The 18,245-nt window shown below is 39.4% G+C and overlaps 2 protein-coding genes and 1 non-coding gene across 3 annotated transcripts in view; all 3 read right to left on the bottom strand.

The window, feature by feature from the left end:
- Positions 1–402: 402 nt before the first annotated feature.
- LOC129402765 (U6 spliceosomal RNA) lies at positions 403–509 on the bottom strand. Its single transcript, XR_008628809.1, has one exon. It is a non-coding gene; the product is annotated as a U6 spliceosomal RNA (small nuclear RNA).
- Positions 510–15,618: 15,109 nt separating this feature from the next.
- Positions 15,619–18,245, bottom strand: part of SI (sucrase-isomaltase) — a 74,529-nt gene continuing 71,902 nt past the window's right edge. Inside the window, 2 exon segments of the mRNA XM_055127725.1 lie at positions 15,619–15,675; positions 17,945–18,042. Of these exon segments, the coding sequence (XP_054983700.1) occupies positions 15,619–15,675; positions 17,945–18,042 (155 nt within the window).
- Positions 15,932–17,957, bottom strand: LOC129402205 (60 kDa heat shock protein, mitochondrial-like). The gene has a single exon (XM_055127728.1). It carries the CDS (start codon positions 17,909–17,911, stop codon positions 16,190–16,192), a length of 1,722 nt encoding a protein of 573 aa, XP_054983703.1. The 5' UTR covers positions 17,912–17,957; the 3' UTR covers positions 15,932–16,189.

The following is an 18,245-nucleotide window of genomic DNA, read 5'->3' as shown; positions in this document are numbered from 1 at the left end:
TCTAATGTTTTGAGAATCGTCCATATTGTTTTCCAAAAGGACTGAACCAGTTGGCATTCCCACCAGCAGTGTAGAAGGGTCCCTTTCTCCCCACATCCTCTCCAACAGTGGTTGCTTTTGTTCTTTTGGATGTGTGCTAGCCTCTGTGGTGTGAGGTGGTATCTCGTGGTTGTTTTGATCTGCATCTCTCTGATGATTAGTGATGTAGAGCACTTTTTCATGTGCCTTTTAGCCATCATATCTCTTCCTTGGTAAAGTCTCTGTTCATTTCTTCGCCCCATTTTTTGATGGGGTTGGATGTTTTCTTCTTGTAGAGTTCAACCAGTGCTCTATATACCATTGATATCAACCCCTTATCTGATGGGTATTGTGTAAATATCCTTTCCCATTCTGTAGATAGTCAAAAATATGGAACGCTTCACGAATTTGCGTGTCATCCTTGCGCAGGGGCCATGCTAATCTTCTCTGTATCGTTCCAATTTTAGTATATGTGCTGCCGAAGCAAGCACAAAAGTGTTTCTTCTAATTATTTTTCATTTAATTCTCATTGAAGTTTCACAGTAAGGTCCTACTTCTTATATTCCATCTATATGGATTATGTGTATATGTATGCATCCTTATAACCACAAAACAGCTCAATATATTAGAACATTTTCAATATACAAAGGCTTCTTTGGGGCCCCTTCCTAATCAAAATCTACCATGCCTCTCCTGACACAGTGATTTTCTAACTGCTCTCACTATCCATTAGTTTTGTTTATTTTTAACCTTCACAAAATAGAATCATACGTTTTGCAGCCTTTTAAGTCAGACTTCTACTGATAATCCAGACATTCACCGATCTCATTGTTTATAGCGTTATGTCACCATATTCCTGTATAGTTTTTCAATTTCAGAAAATTAGTGAATTTACAGTAGTGTATTTATCCTTTAATACTGACGGACAGTTGTATACATTGATTTGTTTGATTTGCCTAAATGAATAAAGGTTCTCTATGAACATTAAAAAATAATATTTGTAGTTCTAAGTCAAGAAGACTCAAGATTCCCTTTAAAAAAGGGAAATACTTAGCTGAGACATTAATACACAGCATATTATAAACTTCTGTGTTATTGTTTACCACATCAATATATTTGAAGCTACAATAGTCTTCCTTTGAAAATAGTATATTTAATATTTTTTGAAGTGCTGGTTAATACGTAACAATGAAACTACTATTGCTATCATTCTTAATTTAAAATGTTTCCTTCACCATATTTACTGTCTCAAAAGTATAATGTAGAAGTTCAAAAAATAAAACTCTAATGGCTGTATAGTATTCCACTGTGTCGATGTACTATGGTGTCTTTTACCAGTCTTCTCTTCTCAGGCACTTGGGTTGTGTCCAGATTCTGGCTATTGTGAACAGTGCTGCAATGAACATACAAGTACAGATGTCATTTCTGCTGTGTCTTTTTTTGGCCTGGGGGTATATTCCCAGAAGTTGTTGTCTTTTCACTAAACATAATACTGTATATATATTTCTATGCAATTTTATAGATATCATTATATAGATACTGCTGGAGAGTATCATGTTAAGTGAAATAAGTTCAGAAGGAGAGGAACAGACATAGAATGACTGCACTCGTTTATAGGATATATATTAAAAAATCAAAAACAAAAACAAACATAGTAGGAGAGCTATGTCCAAGGACAGTAGAAACAAGGGCCAGGATGAATGGTCCATGGTTGGAAACCTGCATCAAGAGATGGGTGAGAGGGCAGTTGGCATAGAGAAGGGGCCATTATGACTATGATGGTTTGAAGGAATTACTCTGGATGGGAGATGTATGCTGAAAGTGGGTAAAGGATCAAACATGATGACCTCTCATATCTTTACTGCAAAATCAAAATGCCCAAAATGGGGGGAAGAGATAGAAAGAGAGAGAGATAGAGAGGGAGAGAGAGAGAAAGAGAGAGAGAGGAAGAGAGAGGGGGAGGGAGGGAGGAAGAAGAAAAGTACCTGACATAGAGGAGGGGAGGTGCAGGAGGGATACAAGGGGATGTTGGTAGTGGGATGTACACTGCTGGAAGGATGGGTGTTGGAACATTATATGACAGTAACTCTATAACAAAATCTTTGTGTTTTATGGTGATTCAATTAAGATAATAATAATAATAATAATAATAAAAACTTGTGAGAAAGAAACAGAAGATGTAATTACTGAAAATTTAATTGCAGAATGAAAATGTTCCCCAAATCTCAAAACTATTCATTTATTTAACCACATAATTTTTTGTTGTTATATTTTATTTTGTTAGAAATGATGTTTCATTTATTCTTGGATCTTTTAGCTTCCACTGTACAGTGTATGTTCCATTAAAATCTAAACTGTACCCTAAAGTTAGTAATCACTACAATTAAAATTGTATCTATTGGGGCAGGAGCAGTAGTTCAGTTGGTAAGGAGCTTGCCTTGAATGTGTTAGAGCTTGGTTTGAGAACCAGTAACCCATTTGTTAGTCCAATCCCTCCAAGAGTGATCCCTAAGCTCAGAGCCAGGTTTAAGCCGTGAGTACTGCTAAGAGTAGTCCAAGACCAACAAACAAACAAGCAAAATAGTATCTCTCCAATAACAATGTAACATTAATAAATACTACCACTAATTTAAGTATGAAAATGTAACCCATTGGTGCCTGACCCCCCCCCTCCCACTGTCTTGCAGGTATTTGGCATTTCCCCTTGGAGACCCCTCCCCACATGGAGAAACTCTCCCCTCGTCCCCTGCCAGCGGTTGGGGGTCCGCTCGGAAGCCCCCAGCCCCAGCTGGCAGCTCTCAGCCATCTCGCGCCGCACCCTGTCTGAACCCCGCCCAAATCCTGCAGATTAGGGGCGTGTCCTGTCATCAGGGGGCGAGGCCTATTTCTGGAGTGGCGGCTGCAGTTATTTCTTTCATTCCATGCATTGTGCCTGGGTACAGTCAGTATAACCTATTCCTTTTAAGATATCTGGTCATTTTAGTCACTATATGCTAATAGTTAAATAGCCTATCCCATCCTAATTTCAAAAACTCTTCAGTGAACACATCAAGCGCAACAAAAGGCCATTTTAAAGACATCATAGCCCCACATCTTCAATTGAGATCCCTCATAATCTAAGGTAGTGCGCCTGACATTAAAGCCCATAACAACATGAAGAAACAGAGAAAATCCCCACCAACAGGAGAAATGGGAGAGACGATCTCAGAAATCCCAACAGGGACTTCTGAGAAATATAATCTCCTCTCAGATAAAGAATTCAGAGAGGAAATCGTCAAGATGGTTCACAAACTCAAAGCAACTATGGAACGAATATCCAATAAATTAAGGGAGGATATGGATGCAGCGTTGGAATGGGCCACTAAGATAATCCAGGAAGAAATGAGAGCAGAAATCTCAAAGCTACGAACAGAAGTTACACAATTAAAAGAATCGGTAGATGAAATGAAAAACTCAGTAGGAGCCCTCAATAATAGAATGGCTACAGCCGAAGACAGAATCAGTGAGTTTGAAGATGACTTGCAGAAAGCATATAGGCAACAGCAAATAATGGCAAAAGATCTCAAAATGGCTCTAGAGCGAATTAGAGTCCTAGGGGATGACCACAAGAGAAGCAACATAAGAATCGTTGGAGTGCCAGAACCACAGGAAACCAATCCCAATGAAAAAAACACAGTCAAAGACAACATTGCTAAGAAATTCCCAGAGCTAGACAATGCAGGCATCCAGATCCAAGGAGTCTGAAGGGTGCCAGCTAAAAGGGACCCAAATAAAAAATCCCCAAGGCATATCATAGTCAGAATGATGGATGCCGTGGATAGAGACACAATACTGCAAGCAGCAAGATCAAAGAAAGAAATCATATACCAAGGAGCACCCATTAGATTCACAGCAGACCTATCAGAAGAAACCTTCCAAGCCTGAAGACAATGGTGGGATATAGTGAAAAAACTTAATGAAATGTATGCCTCTCCAAGAATACTTTATCCGGCTAAACTCTCAGTAAAACTTGAAGGAACGATACACTATTTCACGGAGAAACAATAGCTCAGGAACTTCATAGACTCAAAACCAAACCTAAAAGAAGCACTAAGGGGGCTTTTGTAAGACAAGAAGAACCCCTACAAGCACAACAAACCGTTACACAAAGATGGCACAAAATCCCATAACAATAATCTCCCTTAATGACAATGGTCTCAATTCACCATATAAGAGACACAGGCTGGCAAAATGGATTCAGAGACTCAACTCAACATTCTTCTGCCTGCAAGAAACACATCTGAATAGCCAAAACAAACACAGACTCAAGTCAAAGGATGGAAAACAATCCTGCAAGCAAACAACTCCCTCAAGAAAGCTGGGGTGGCTTTACTAGTATCGGACAACATAGACTTCAGGTTGAAAAAATTAGAAGGGATAGTGAAGGCCACTTTTTATTAATCACGGGATATGTACATCAAGAAGAAATTACTCTCCTAAACATCTATGCACCCAATGAGGGACCAGCTAAATACCTCCAACAGCTGCTAAGAGACCTTAAAAAGGACATTGTGAGCAACACAATAGTAGTTGGAGACTTCAACACCGCCCTGCCTCCTCTGGACAGATCAAGAAGATTAAAACTCACCAAGGAAATACTGGCTTTGAAGGAAGAAATAAAAGAGAGAGGGCTAATAGATATATACAGGGCTTCATATCCCCATGAAAAGGAATACACATTCTTTTCCAGTGCACATAGAACATTTTCCAGAATAGACCATGCACTGGGCCACACAGCATACCTCAACAGAATCAACAAGATAGACATTGTACCAGCTATCTTTTCAGACCATGATGCACTGAAGATAAAATTTAATCATGGACAGATTCAGAAAACCAAATCAAACACCTGGAAATTAAACACCTCGATGTTGAACAATGAGTGGGTAAGGAAAGAAATCAAGCAGGAAATCAAAAGGTACCTGGAAACAAATCAGAATGAAGACATGAGCTACCAGAACCTGTGGGATGCAACTAAAGCCATTTTAAGGGGAAAATTTATAGACTTGCAAGCGTATCTCAGGAAGGAAGAAAGGGCCCGCATAAATAACTTGACTTCACAGCTCAAGAACATAGAAAAGGACTAACAAAAAGAGCCCAAACCAGGCAGAAGGAAAGAGATAATAAAACTTAGAGCAGAAATTAACGACATGGAAACCCAAAAGACAATTCGAAAGATCAATTAAATCAAGAGCTGGTTCCTTGAGAAAATAAATAAGATTGATAAACCACTATAAAAACTCACAAAGAAAGAGAGAGAGAGAACACTTATAAGTCGAATCAGAAATGAAAAGGTGGACATTGCAAAAGAAACCAATGAAATTCAAAAGATTATCAGAGACTACTTTGAAAATCTGTATGCCACAAAACAAGAGAACCTAGAAAAATGGATAAAGTCCTGGATTTCTATAATCTCCCAAGGCTGAACCAAGAAGACCTGGAGTTCCTGAATAGTCCTATTAACAACAAGGAAATTGAAATGGTAATCAAAAGTCTTCCCCCCAAAAAAGCCCAGGTCCAGACTGATTCACTAGTGACTTCTTCCAAACATTTAAAGAGGACCTATTGCCAGTTCTTCTCAAGATTTTCCAGGAAACTGAAGAAACAGAAACCCTCCCAAACAGATTCTATGAGGCTCATATCTCCCTAATACCTAAAGCAAACAAAGACACCACAAAAAAAGAAAACTACAGGCCAATATCCCTGATGAACACAGATGCGAAGATTCTCAACAAGATATTAGCAAACAGAATTCAACAACTCATCAAAAAATATCATACACCACGACCAATTGGGATTCATCCCGGGAATGCAAGGATGGTTTAACATTCGGAAATCAATCAACATAATCCATCATATCAACAAAAGAAAAGATAAAAATCATATAATCATATCAATAGATGCAGAGAAAGCATTTGACAAGATCCAGCACCTGTTTATGATGAAAACGGTCGCCAAATTGGGTATAGAAGGGACCTTCCTCAATATTCAAAGCCATCTACCACAAGCCTATGGCAAGTATCATCCTCAATGGGGAAAAACTAAAACCCTTCCCACTGAAATCAGGGACAAGACAAGGATGCCCACACTCTCCTCTTCTGTTCAATATAGTACTGGAAGTTCTTGCAATTGCGATTAGGCAAGAAAAAGATATTAAGGGCATTCAGTTAGGAAAGGAAGAAATCAAGCTCTCACTATTCACTGATGATATGATGCTATACTTAGAAAACCCTAAAACCTCTGCCAAGAAACTCCTAGAAACAATAGACTCATATAGTAAAGTTGCAGGCTATAAAATCAATACCCAAAAGTCCATGGCTTTCTTATATGCAAATAGTGAGAGAGAAGAAAGCAACATGATAAAAGCAATCCCATTCACAATTGTGCCTCAAAAAATCAAATACCTCGAAATCAGTTTAACTAAGGAGGTAAAGGACTGGACTTGTATAATGAAAACTACAAAACGATACTTCAGGAAATAAAAGAAGACACGAGGAAATGGAAAACTATCCACTGCTCATGGATTGGAAGAATTAATATTGTCAAAATGGCAATTCTCCCCAAAGCATTGTACAAATTCAACGCGATCCCTATAGGGATACCCTTGTCATTCTTCAAAGAAATGGAGCAGGTGCTCCTGAAGTTCATATGGAACAATAAGCCCCCACGAATAGCTAAAGCAATTCTTGGGAAAAAGCAAATGGGAGGAATCAACCTCCTCAACTTCCAACTCTACTACAAAGCGGTAGTCATTAAAACAGCTTGGTACTCTTGGTACTGGAACAAAGGCAGAGCAGCAGACCAATGGAACAGGGTTGAATACTCTGACACATCCCCCCAAGTATATGACCATCTAATATTTGATAAGGGAGCAAGAAATGTGAAGTGGAGCAAGGAAAGCATGTTTAACAAATTGTGTTGGCAAAACTGGACAGCTACATGCAAAATAATGGGCTTAGACCTCCACCGTCACCATGTACGAAAGTCAGATCAAAATTGATTAAAGACCTCAACATCAGACCACAAACCATAAGGTACATTGAAGACAAGGTCGGCAAAAACCTCCACAACATTGAAGCCAAAGTTATCTTCAAAGCTGACACGCCACTGGCTAAGCAGGTCAAAACAGAGATAGATAAATTGGAATATCTCAAACTAAGAAGCTTCTGCACCTCAAGAGAAACAGTGACCAAAGTACAAAGACAATCTACAGAATGGGAAAGGATATTTACTCAGTACTTATCCGATAAAGGCTTGATATCAAGGATATACAATGCACTTCTTGAACTCCACAAGAATAAAACTGCCAACCCTATCAAAAAATGGGGTGATGAAATGAACAGAAACTTTCCGAAAGAAGAAATCCGAGTGGCTCAGAGGCACATGAGAAAATGTTCCACATCACTAATCATCAGGGAAATGCAGATCAAAACAACCATGAGATATCATCTCACACCACAGAGACTCGCCCACATCCCAAAAAACAAAAGCAACCGGTGTTGGCGTGAATGTGGGGAGAAAGGGACTCTTCTTCACTGCTGGTGGGAATGCCGACTGGTTCAGCCCTTTTGGAAATCGTCCATATTGGACGATTCCCAATATGGACGATTCTCAAAAAATTAGAAATTGAACTTCCATTTGACCCAGCAATACCACTCCTGGGAATATATCCCGGAGACGCAAAAAGGTATAGTAGAGACGGCATATGTATTTCTATGTTCATTGCAGCACTATTTACAATAGCCAGAATCTGGAAAAAAACAAAGTGCCCCAAAACAGATGACTGGTTAAAGAAACTCTGGTACATCTACACAATGCAATACTATGTAGCCGTCAGAAAACATGAAGTCATGAAATTTGCATATAAATGGATCAACATGGAAAGTATCATGTTGAGTGAAATGAGTCAGAAAGAAAGAGACAGACATAGAAAAATTGCACTCATATCTGGAATATAATGTAACTGAAAAGTACAAGTTGGCAATGATGCAACTTCTGGCAGATATCTCTCTGGATTTAGTTACTAAAATACTAAAATACAGAAACCCAAAACTGAGAGGCCGCTAAGTGTGGTCACTCGACCTCATACCTCTTCATCCTCAGCAATGAAAAACAAATTATCTAATGCTTCCTTTTCAGCAGGTCTGACTTTAGGTGAGAGACTCTCCAAACAATAATAGTGAGTTTTGTTGAAATATTGAATGCAATCAAAGTGAATGTAAAGTGAAATTTATTAGTTACACAGGCGGGGGGGCTAAGGGTGGGGGGCTAGGGGCGTGGGGGGTTAAGGGTGTGGGGGTGCGGGGTGGATCTATACTGGGATTCTTGGTGGTGGAATATGTGCACTGGTGAAGGGATGGGTATTCGAGCATTGTATAACTGAGATTTAAACCTGAAAACTTTGTAACTTTCCACATGGTGACTCAATAAAAAAATTAAAATTAAAAAAATAATAAATAAATAAATCATATATGTTGATTGATAAAAAATAAAATAAAAAAATAAAAATAAATATAGTATCATATCATCTGCAAATAGTGAGAGCTTGATTTCTTCCTTTCCTACCTGAATGCCCTTAATATCTTTTTTTTTTGTCTAATCGCTATGACAAGTAATTCCAGAACTATATTGAACAGAAGTGGAGAGAGTGTGCATCCTTGTCTCATATCTCATCTTGTATGGAAGGTGTAGGATAACATAGCCTTAGGTAGCTTAGGCTTATTTGGGTAGTTCCTTTCACAGTGCTCCCACTACTCTGTGTTTATTTGTAATTTCTTTCTTTGTGTTCTGTTGACTTGTAAATATTGTTTTTCTCTTCTCCTTGAGTCCTTTGCATAGTTTATTCAGAGCCATGTCCTTTTGTATGGACACAGGTAGACTGTAGCAAATGCTATGCTTTTGTAACCTGGGAGTCATTTGACTCTGCATGATATTTTCCTCCTGGGCATCTATTCTCTCAACCTAAGCCTCAGCAGTCCTTACTTGCTAGCACCCCCAAAAGCAGGGTCCGGACATGGGATGGAACGGACCCAGGGCAAGCGATGAGTTGTGTGCTACCCTGGCATCGAAATGGGCCTGGTCAAAGTGCCTAATGCTTAACTATAATTTAAGATCGTAGTTATGGACAGATGCTGTCATGATCCAAAAAGTAATAACTACATTCAGACTCTGCTAGGGTTAGGAATGATTAATCTGGCCTGAGCGCTGTAGTCCGAGTCTGTGGCAAGATGTTCCCAGCAGAGCTGCCCTACAAGCCTCAATGTATCTCTTACTGTGTCCATACAAAAATAATTAGTATTAAGATGTCAATGAGTGTTTGGCTTATGGAAAGGAGAAAAACACTGTAAGAGGTATTTTTCCTGATGGCAGTCAGGAAGGGCTTTGGAATGCCCCTAGGTGGTGTTTCCTTTGAACCCAGTGGCCCTCAGGAAGGGCTTTCTTATGCTGATTTTGCTACCAGACTGTGTGTAGCCTAGAGGACAAGGTAGAGAGAGAAAAGTAGGGGGAGATACTAGGGAAGAGAGGGAATCAAGAGAGCAGGGATGAAGGAATGAGGAGCTAGGAAGAAAGAGTGTGACAGATGAGAGACAGAAGATTGAATATATGGTAACTAATCAGCAACCAGCTTGGTCCTCATTCTTTCTTCACGTGTCCATGGCCAATAGCCGTCCCGATCCAGCCCACATATGGCGGTTTGAGAGCACCGAATTCAGGCAGTGAGACAGAGCCGCCTGGAGAGCCCGCAAACACATACCTTTTGGTGTGCATAGTTTTTATAGGAAGGCTCTTAGTTTTTCCCCAATGAGGATGATGCTTGTCAGAGGCTTGTAGTAGATGGCTTTGACTATATTGAGGAAAGTCCCTTCTATACCCATTTTGGCCAGAGGTTTTTTTTATCATAAATGGTGCTGGATCTTGTCAAATACTTTCTCTTCATCTATTGATATGATAATATTGTTTCTAGCTTTTATATTTTTAAAATTTTATTGAATCACTGTGAGATAGTTACAAACTTTCATGATTGGGTTACAATCAAACAATGATCAAACACCCATCCTCCACCAGTGCACATTCCCCACTACCAATCTCCCTGGTACACACCCCCTTTTCCACCTTCCCCCTGCCTCCATGGCAGACAATATTCCCCCTACTCTCTCTCTACTTTTGGGTATTATGGCTTGCAACACAGACACTAAGAGGTCATCATGTTTGGTCTATTATCTACTTTCGGCATGCATCTCCCATTCCGACCAATTCCTCCAGCCATCATTTTCTTAGTGATCCCTTCTCTATTCCATCTGCCTTCTCCCGTCTGCTCATGAAGCAGGCTACCAGCTATGGGGTAATCCTCCTGGCCCGTCTATCTACTGTCCTTTGATGTCAGCCTCATGTTATGATATTCTATACTCCAGTCCTTCTATGTCTGTCTCTCTCTTTCTGATCCATTTCACTTAGCATGGTACTCTCCATATATATCTATTTATGAGCAAACTTCATGACTTCATCTCTCCTAACAGTTGCATAGTATTCCATTGTGTAGATATGCCAAGTTTCTTTAACCAGTCATCTGTTCTAGGGCACTTGGGTTGTTTCCAGATTTTGGCTATTGTGTACAGTGCTACAATGAACATATAGGTACAGATGTCACTTCTACTGTGTTTTTTTGCATCCTCTGAATATATTACCAGAAGTGGTATTAAGCTTTTATTGACATGATGGATTATGTTGATTGATTTCTGAATGTTAAACCATCCTTATATCTCTGGGATCAATCCCACTTGGTCGTTGTATGATCTTTTTAATGAGTTGTTGAATTCTATTTGCTAATATTTTATTTCATTCGTGTTCATCAGGGATATCAGACTGTAGTTTTCTTTTCTTGTGGTGTCTGTTTACTTTTGATATTTGGGAGATACGAACTTCACAGAAACTGTTTGGGAGGGTTTCTTTTTCTTCAATTTCCTGGAAAAGCTTGAGAAGTACTAGCAATAGGTCTCAAATGTTTGGTAGAATTCACTTGTGAATCCATCTGGACCTGGGATTTTGTTTTTGGAAAGACTTTTGATTACAGTTTCGATTTTCTTGATATTAAAAGGACTATTCAGTATTCCAGGTCTCCTTGATTAAGCCAGGGGAGATTATAGGAATCCAGGAATTTATCCCTTTCTTCTAGGTTCTCTTGTTTCATAGCATACAGACTTTCAAAGTAGTCTGATGATCTTTTGAATATCTTTGGTTTCTGTTGTGATATCCCCCTTTTCATTTCTGATTCGATTTATTAGGATTCTCTCTCTTTCTTTGTGAGTCTTGCTAGTGGTTTATCAATATTGTTTATTTTCTTGAAGAACCAGCTCTTGGTTTCATTGATCTTTAGGATTGTTTTTTGGGTTTCTTTGTCATTGATTTCTACTTTAAGTTTTATTATCTCTTTCCTTCCGCTCGGTTTGGTTTCCTTTTGTTGGTCCTTTTCTAAGATCTTGAGTTGTGAAGTCAAGTTATCTATGTAGGCCCTTTCTTACTTCCTGATGAATGCTTTCAGAGCTATAAATTTTCCCCTTAACATGGCTTTAGCTGCGTCCCATAGGTTCTGGTACCTTGTGTCTTCATTCTCATTTGTTTCAAGGTATCTTTTGATTTCTTCCTTGATTTCCTTCCTGAGCCATTCATTGTTGAACAATGAGTTGTTTAGTTTCCAGGTGTTTGATTTGGTTTTCTGCATCTGTACATGAATAACTTCTACCTTCAGTGCATTATAGTCTGAAAAGATAGTTGATACAATGTCTATCTTCCTGATTCTATTGAGGTATGTTTTGTGGCCCAGCATATAGTCTATTCTGGAAAATGTTCCATGTGGACTGAAAAAGAATATGTATTATTTTTTTCTGGAGGGAGGCATAAAGTTCTGTATAGATCTATTAGATCTCTCTCTTCTATTTCTTCCTTCAAAGTCAATATTTCCTTGCTGAGTTTTAATCTTCTTGATCTATCCAGAGGTGATAGGGCGGTGTTGAAGTCCCCAACTGCTATTGTGTTGCTCAAAATGTCCTTCTTAAGGTCTGTTAGCAGTTATTGTAAGTACTTAGCTGGTCTCTCATTGGGTGCGTACAGGTTTAGTAGAGTGATTTCTTCCTGCTGTACATATCCCTTGATTAATGAAAAATAGCCTTCATTGTCCCTTCTAATCTTTTTCAACCTGAAATCTCTGTTGTTTGATACTAGTAAGCCACCCCAGCTATTTTGAGGGAGTTTTTTGCTTGCAGAATTGATTTCCATCCTTTAACTTTCAGTCTGTTTATTCTGACTGTTCAGATGTGTTTCTTGTAGGCAGCAGAATGTTGAGTTCCGTCTCTGATTCCATTTTGCCACTCTGTGTCTCTGTATTGGTGAATTTTGACCAAATGACATTGAGAGAGATTATTGTTATGGTTTTTTTTTGCCATTTTTCTGTAAGGGTTTCTTGTGCTTGTAGGGCTTTTTTTTTCCTTGTCTTACAGTAGCCCCTTTAGTCCTTCTTTTAGGATTGGATTTGAGTCTATGACGTTCCTGAACTGCTTTTTATCCACAAAATAGAGTATTGTTACTTCAAGTTTGAGTGAGAGTTTAGCTGGATAAAGAATTCTTGGTGAAGCATTCATTTCATTGAGTTTTTTTTCACTATACCTCACCATTTGCCTTCAGGCTTGGAGGGTTTCCTCTGATAGGTCTGCTGTAAATCTAAGGGGTGCTCCTTTGTATGTGATTTCCTTCTTTGACCTTGCTGCTTGCAGTATTGTGTCTCTATCTGTGACATCCATCATTCATCTATGATATGTCTTGGAGTTTTTTTATTCAGGTTTCTTTTAGCTGGCACCCTTTGGGCTACTTGAATCTGGATGCCTGCATTCTCCAGCACTGGGAACTTTTCAGCAATGATTTCTTTAACTGTGTCTTTTTCATTGGGGTTGCTTCCCTATCCTTCTAGTACTCCAATGATTCTGATGTTGTTCCTCTTGAAATCATCCCCTAGGACTCTGATTTGCCCTAGAGCTATTTTGAGTTCTTTTCCAGTTGTCTGTTTTTGCCTGTAGGCTTCCTCCAGCAAGTCTTCAAGCTCACTGATTCTCTCTTCAGCTGTAGCCATTCTACTGTTGAGGACACCCACTGAGATTTTTATTTCATCTACCGAATCCTTTGTTCACGACACTTCTTTTTTGAGCTTTTATATTTCTGCTCTCATTTCTTCCTGTATTTTCTCAGCTGTCCTTTCCATTGCTTCTTTCATGTCCTCTTTTAATTTACTGGATGCTTGTTCTATCGTTTCTTTGAGTTAATTGAACATCTTCAGCATTTCATCTCTGAATTCTTTATTGGAGTGCTCACATTTGTGGGTAATGCCTATTGAGGCTTCTGGACTCTTTTCATCGTCCTCTCCTCGTGGTGGGGATTTGCGTTGTTTCTTCATCTTGTTGTCGTGGTATGGTGGAGTGACCTTCCAGTTTACAATCCCTATCCCCTTTGTTGCAGGTGAGGATTCTGGATGAGCTTGATCGATGGTGGTCCCCTTTTTATTTTCCCCTTCTAGAATATGTCCTTCCTCTCAGGTGTTCCTCTGTTCCTTATGTGAGGACTCCAGTGAAGCTTTCAGAGAATGTGCTCTTTTATATTGGGCTTGTATAGCTGCTTGTATTCATTGGTATTTTGGTGAAATTGGAATAGACTAGCAGCCTATTGGCCCACTGTGTTTGAGAAAGCTAGGATGTTACTCATGGACTTAGGCAATGAAGATGGAGATGTGACACCAGATTACCGGGTATGGGGAAAATAGCTGTGTCCACGCCCACTTCTGTAGAGGCCATGCCCCCTATCATAGTGGCCACCCCTACTGTGTCACTGTAGATGGGGGGCTGGCTAAGGGAGGTCACACACCTGGGCTGGAAGAAAAAATGGGAACAGTGCTGGGGATCCAAGTGCTGCCCACTAGGGCAGCAGTCGGGGAGGAGGACTGGGATGATCTGGGTCTGTAAAACTGGCTGGGACACAGGAATTGAAAAAGATCATTCTTATAATACATTTTTTCACTTTGAGATTATTCATAATATGTAGGATGTATTTCACATTACTAATGTAATAACATGTTATGATTATGTAATAACTATGATATACAATAGTGTTATAACTATATAATTATATAAGTATGCTGTTATAATTCTATCATTGTCACTGTCATCCCATTGCTCATCGATTTGTGGGCACCACTATGGGCACAGTAGCATTTCCATTGTGAGACTTGTTACTGTTTTTGGCATATCAAATACACCATGGGTAGCTTGCCAGGCTCTGCTGTGAGGGTGAGAAACTCTCACTAGCTTGAGGGGCTTCCTGAGAGGGGTGGAGGAATAGAACCTGGGTCAGTCACATGCAAGAAAAATGCCCTACCCGCTGTGCTATCACTCCATTGTTTATCTTTACACTGCAATTATTTTTAAATAAAAATATGGTAGCATTAATAACACATAATATAGAATCAATATATGCTCTAGATATTGAAAGCTCTACATTTTCCTTTTCCTTTGAGAAAATAAGTAATATGTTTCTGTATATGAATAAAAATCAATCAGTATTTAAATTTTAAACTGTGAAGCATAGTGTGTATCTTACTTTCAAGTGTTTCCTTTTTGCAACTGCCAATATCCTAACCTTGAGTTTTAGTCTAAAATTAACAATGAAATCAATTGATCCAAAATGTAAATGACCAATCCTTACCACTTGTCTCTTATAAATGCTATGAAAATAATCATCTTATTTTTCCCTCTTAAAAACTAAAATTTAAGAGTCTCTTGCCCGCACCTTTGGCTGTTTTCCCCGGGGCCACTCGGAGGGGATGGGTTCCAGATTTCCTCCCCACCCCGAGCAGAACTCCTGACAGCCGAAGACCACCGGAACTTAGCCACAGCCATGCTCAAGGCCCCTCTCCACACGTTCGGACAAGCCTCACGCATGAAAGTACTGGCAGAGGAACCCAGGTATGTGTAATCCCATCAATGGCCAACATCCAGAGACTTAAAAGCAAGCTCCCAGAAGCAATATCTTAGAACCTACTTTTTCCCTCTGGGAGAAACTGGCAAGTTACTGAGAGTTTCCTGTCCACATGGTACAGCCTAGAAAGCTTCCCATCGTGTATTCATATGCTAAAGCCAGTAACAAGCTGGATCTCATTCCCCTGACACTGAAAGAGCCTCCAATGTGCATCATTGGGAAATGCCGAGTGGAGAGAGGCTTCTAAAATCTCAGGGATAGGACGAATGGAGAGGTTACTGAGCCCGCTCAAGAAATCAACAATTAACGGGATTTCATGATGTGAAACTAAAATTAGGGGCTGGAGCAATAGCATAGCGGGTAGGACGTTTGCCTTGCATACCATCAACCTGGGTTAGATTCCCAACATCCCATATTGTCCCCTGATCACCGGGAGAAATAGTTCCTGAGTGCATGAGTAACCCCTGTGTATCACTGGGTGTGACCCAAAAAGCAAAAATAAAAGACTAAAATTAAAATAACACAGAAATAAACTCTTTCAATCACTTACATAACTCTTCCTGTACTTCGCTGTTGAATCTGGATGCCCAAAGGATTTTTTTTCTTTCAACATCATAAAGTCTATTTTCTTTTTTTTTTTTAATTTTAAACAATTTTTATTACACAAAGGTTGTCACATAATTGGATAGTTTTCTACTTTGTACACAATTATTCTTACTCTCCACAGAAAGGCTCCTTCTTAACTTCTCATCTGGTGATGGCAAGCACTAAAATCCTGAGTTTAACAGAATAGTAGTAAAAATGCCTCGTGATTTAAGTTGAAAGCAGTACATTGGTACATGGCTCTTGCACTCAGTCATCAGGAATGTACAAATGTCTTTTTATTCAAAAATACAAAATAAATTATCTGTAGGCATGGACAATGACAGCAGTAAACCATTATATGTTGTCAACTGAAACCAGTAACTGATGATTATAGCGATTTTCTTAAAACATCAGCCAGCCTTTTCTTCAGTGTTTTTCCTTCAACTGACTTCTCTGAAGTTATAGATGAGGAGCACCTGCCTTGAGCTTCCTCTCACAGTTCATTAATAATGGTAAAGCACTATTCTATGAATTAGAACATGCCACCTCCCATCCCTCCTCCCATTCCACCCATTCCAGCCATCCCAGGGTTTTTTTCTTCTTTAGGAATTTCAGTAACTACAACTTCTGCTGTAGTTAACAGAGAGGCTACTCCAGCAGCATCCAGTAAAGCAGTTCTTACAACCTTTGTTGGATCAATGATTCCTTTTTCCACCATATTCACAAAATCTCCAACCATTGCATCATAACCAATTTCTGAGGAACTCTGTAAAATCTTCTCAACAATCAATGATCCTTCAACACCTGCATTCTTAGCAATGGTCATTGCAGGAATCTTGAGTGTTCTTTTAATAATGTCTATCCCAATTTTCTGATCTTCATTAGCGGGCGATAATGAGTCCAAGGCTGGAATGCACCAAAGCAGAGCACAACCCCCTCCCAGAACAATGCCCTCTTCAACAGCAGCTCGAGTAGCATTGAGGGCATCTGTAACTCTGTCTTTTTTTTCATTCACTTCAACATCACTTGTCCCACCAACTTTTAGCACAGCCACACCATCGGAGAGTTTTGCCAAGCGTTCATTCAGTTTTTCCTTTTCATATTCACTGGTTGTGATATCTAACTGCTCGATGATTTCTTGAATACGTTTTTCAATTTGAGCCTTGTCACCTTTTCCTTTCAAGAGCATGGCATCATCTTTGGTCACAATGACCTCTCCAACTTTTCCCAAATCATGTGGCTGAACATCCTCAAGATTCAGAGTTAATCCTTCTTCTCCAAATACAGTGCCACCAGTAGCAATAGCCATGTCTTTAAGCTGGTTCTTCCTATTGTCACCAAAACCTGGAGCTTTGACTGCTACAACTTGAAGACCCACTTTTAGCCTATTTAAAACAAGTGTACTCAACGCTTCTCCATCAACATCTTCAGCAATTATGACCAGGGGCTTCCGGTGAGCATTGGCAATTTCAAGAGCAGGTACAATGGACTGGACGCTAGAAATTTTCTTTTCACTCAGCAGAACGTAGGCATCTTGGAATTCACATTTCTGGCCTTTTGAAGTATTAATAAAATATGGAGAAATATAACCTCGATCAAACTTCATCCCTTCAATAATTTCTAATTCATCATTCAGCGTTTTTCCATCCTTTACTGTGATGACTCCCTTCCTTCCAACCTTCTTCATTGCATCAGAAATGATGGTGCCAATTTCTTTGTCTCCATTAGCAGAAATAGTAGCAACCTGAGCAATTTCTTCAGGAGTTGTCACTGGTTTAGACTGCTTTTTAAGTTCAGCAATTACTGCATCTACAGCTAGCATCACACCTCTTCTGATTTCCACTGGATTAGCACCTTTGCTAATCTTTTCGAAGCCTTCCTTGGCAATTGATCGTGCCAATATAGTAGCAGTAGTGGTACCATCCCCAGCCTCTTCATTTGTATTATTGGCAACATCTTGAACAAGTTTGGCGCCAATATTTTTATATTTATCTTTTAAGTCAATGGACTTAGCAACAGTCACACCATCTTTGGTTACTTTGGGACTTCCCCAACTCTGTTCAATAATCACCGTTCTTCCCTTTGGCCCCATAGTAACAGCTACGGCATCGGCTAAAAGGTCTACACCTTGAAGCATTAAGGCCCGGGCATCTGCACCGAATTTGACATCTTTGGCATAAGCCCGAGTGAGATGAGGTGCCAGTGCCCTGGACACCGGTCTGATCTGGCGAAGGACTGCTGGTAATCGAAGCATTTCTGCGGGGCAGCGGCGAGGCAGGCCGTCGGCGGCGAGTGAGGGATAAAGTCTATTTTCATATGTAGTTGTTGGAATAGTTGGAATATCCAGTGGTACAGGCACTTCATATCTCTTATTTTTAGGATCATTAATATACAAAAGGGAATTAAAAATTGATACAATTTTACTTAACTCTGACATATTATAAAATATAAAAGATAAATACAATGATTTTAAATCAATTTTTCAATCTTTCTTATATAATTTTTAATTCTATATGTATGACTCCCAAATAACTATTTTGCAATTTGTTTTTCATGTAATAAAAATTGAAATTGAAATATTTAAACTT

The sequence above is a fragment of the Sorex araneus genome, chromosome 2 (genome assembly GCF_027595985.1).
Source record: "Sorex araneus isolate mSorAra2 chromosome 2, mSorAra2.pri, whole genome shotgun sequence".
Taxonomy (NCBI): domain Eukaryota; kingdom Metazoa; phylum Chordata; class Mammalia; order Eulipotyphla; family Soricidae; genus Sorex; species Sorex araneus.
Note: the sequence above shows the minus strand (reverse complement) of the source record. Positions and strands in the feature narration are given on the sequence as shown.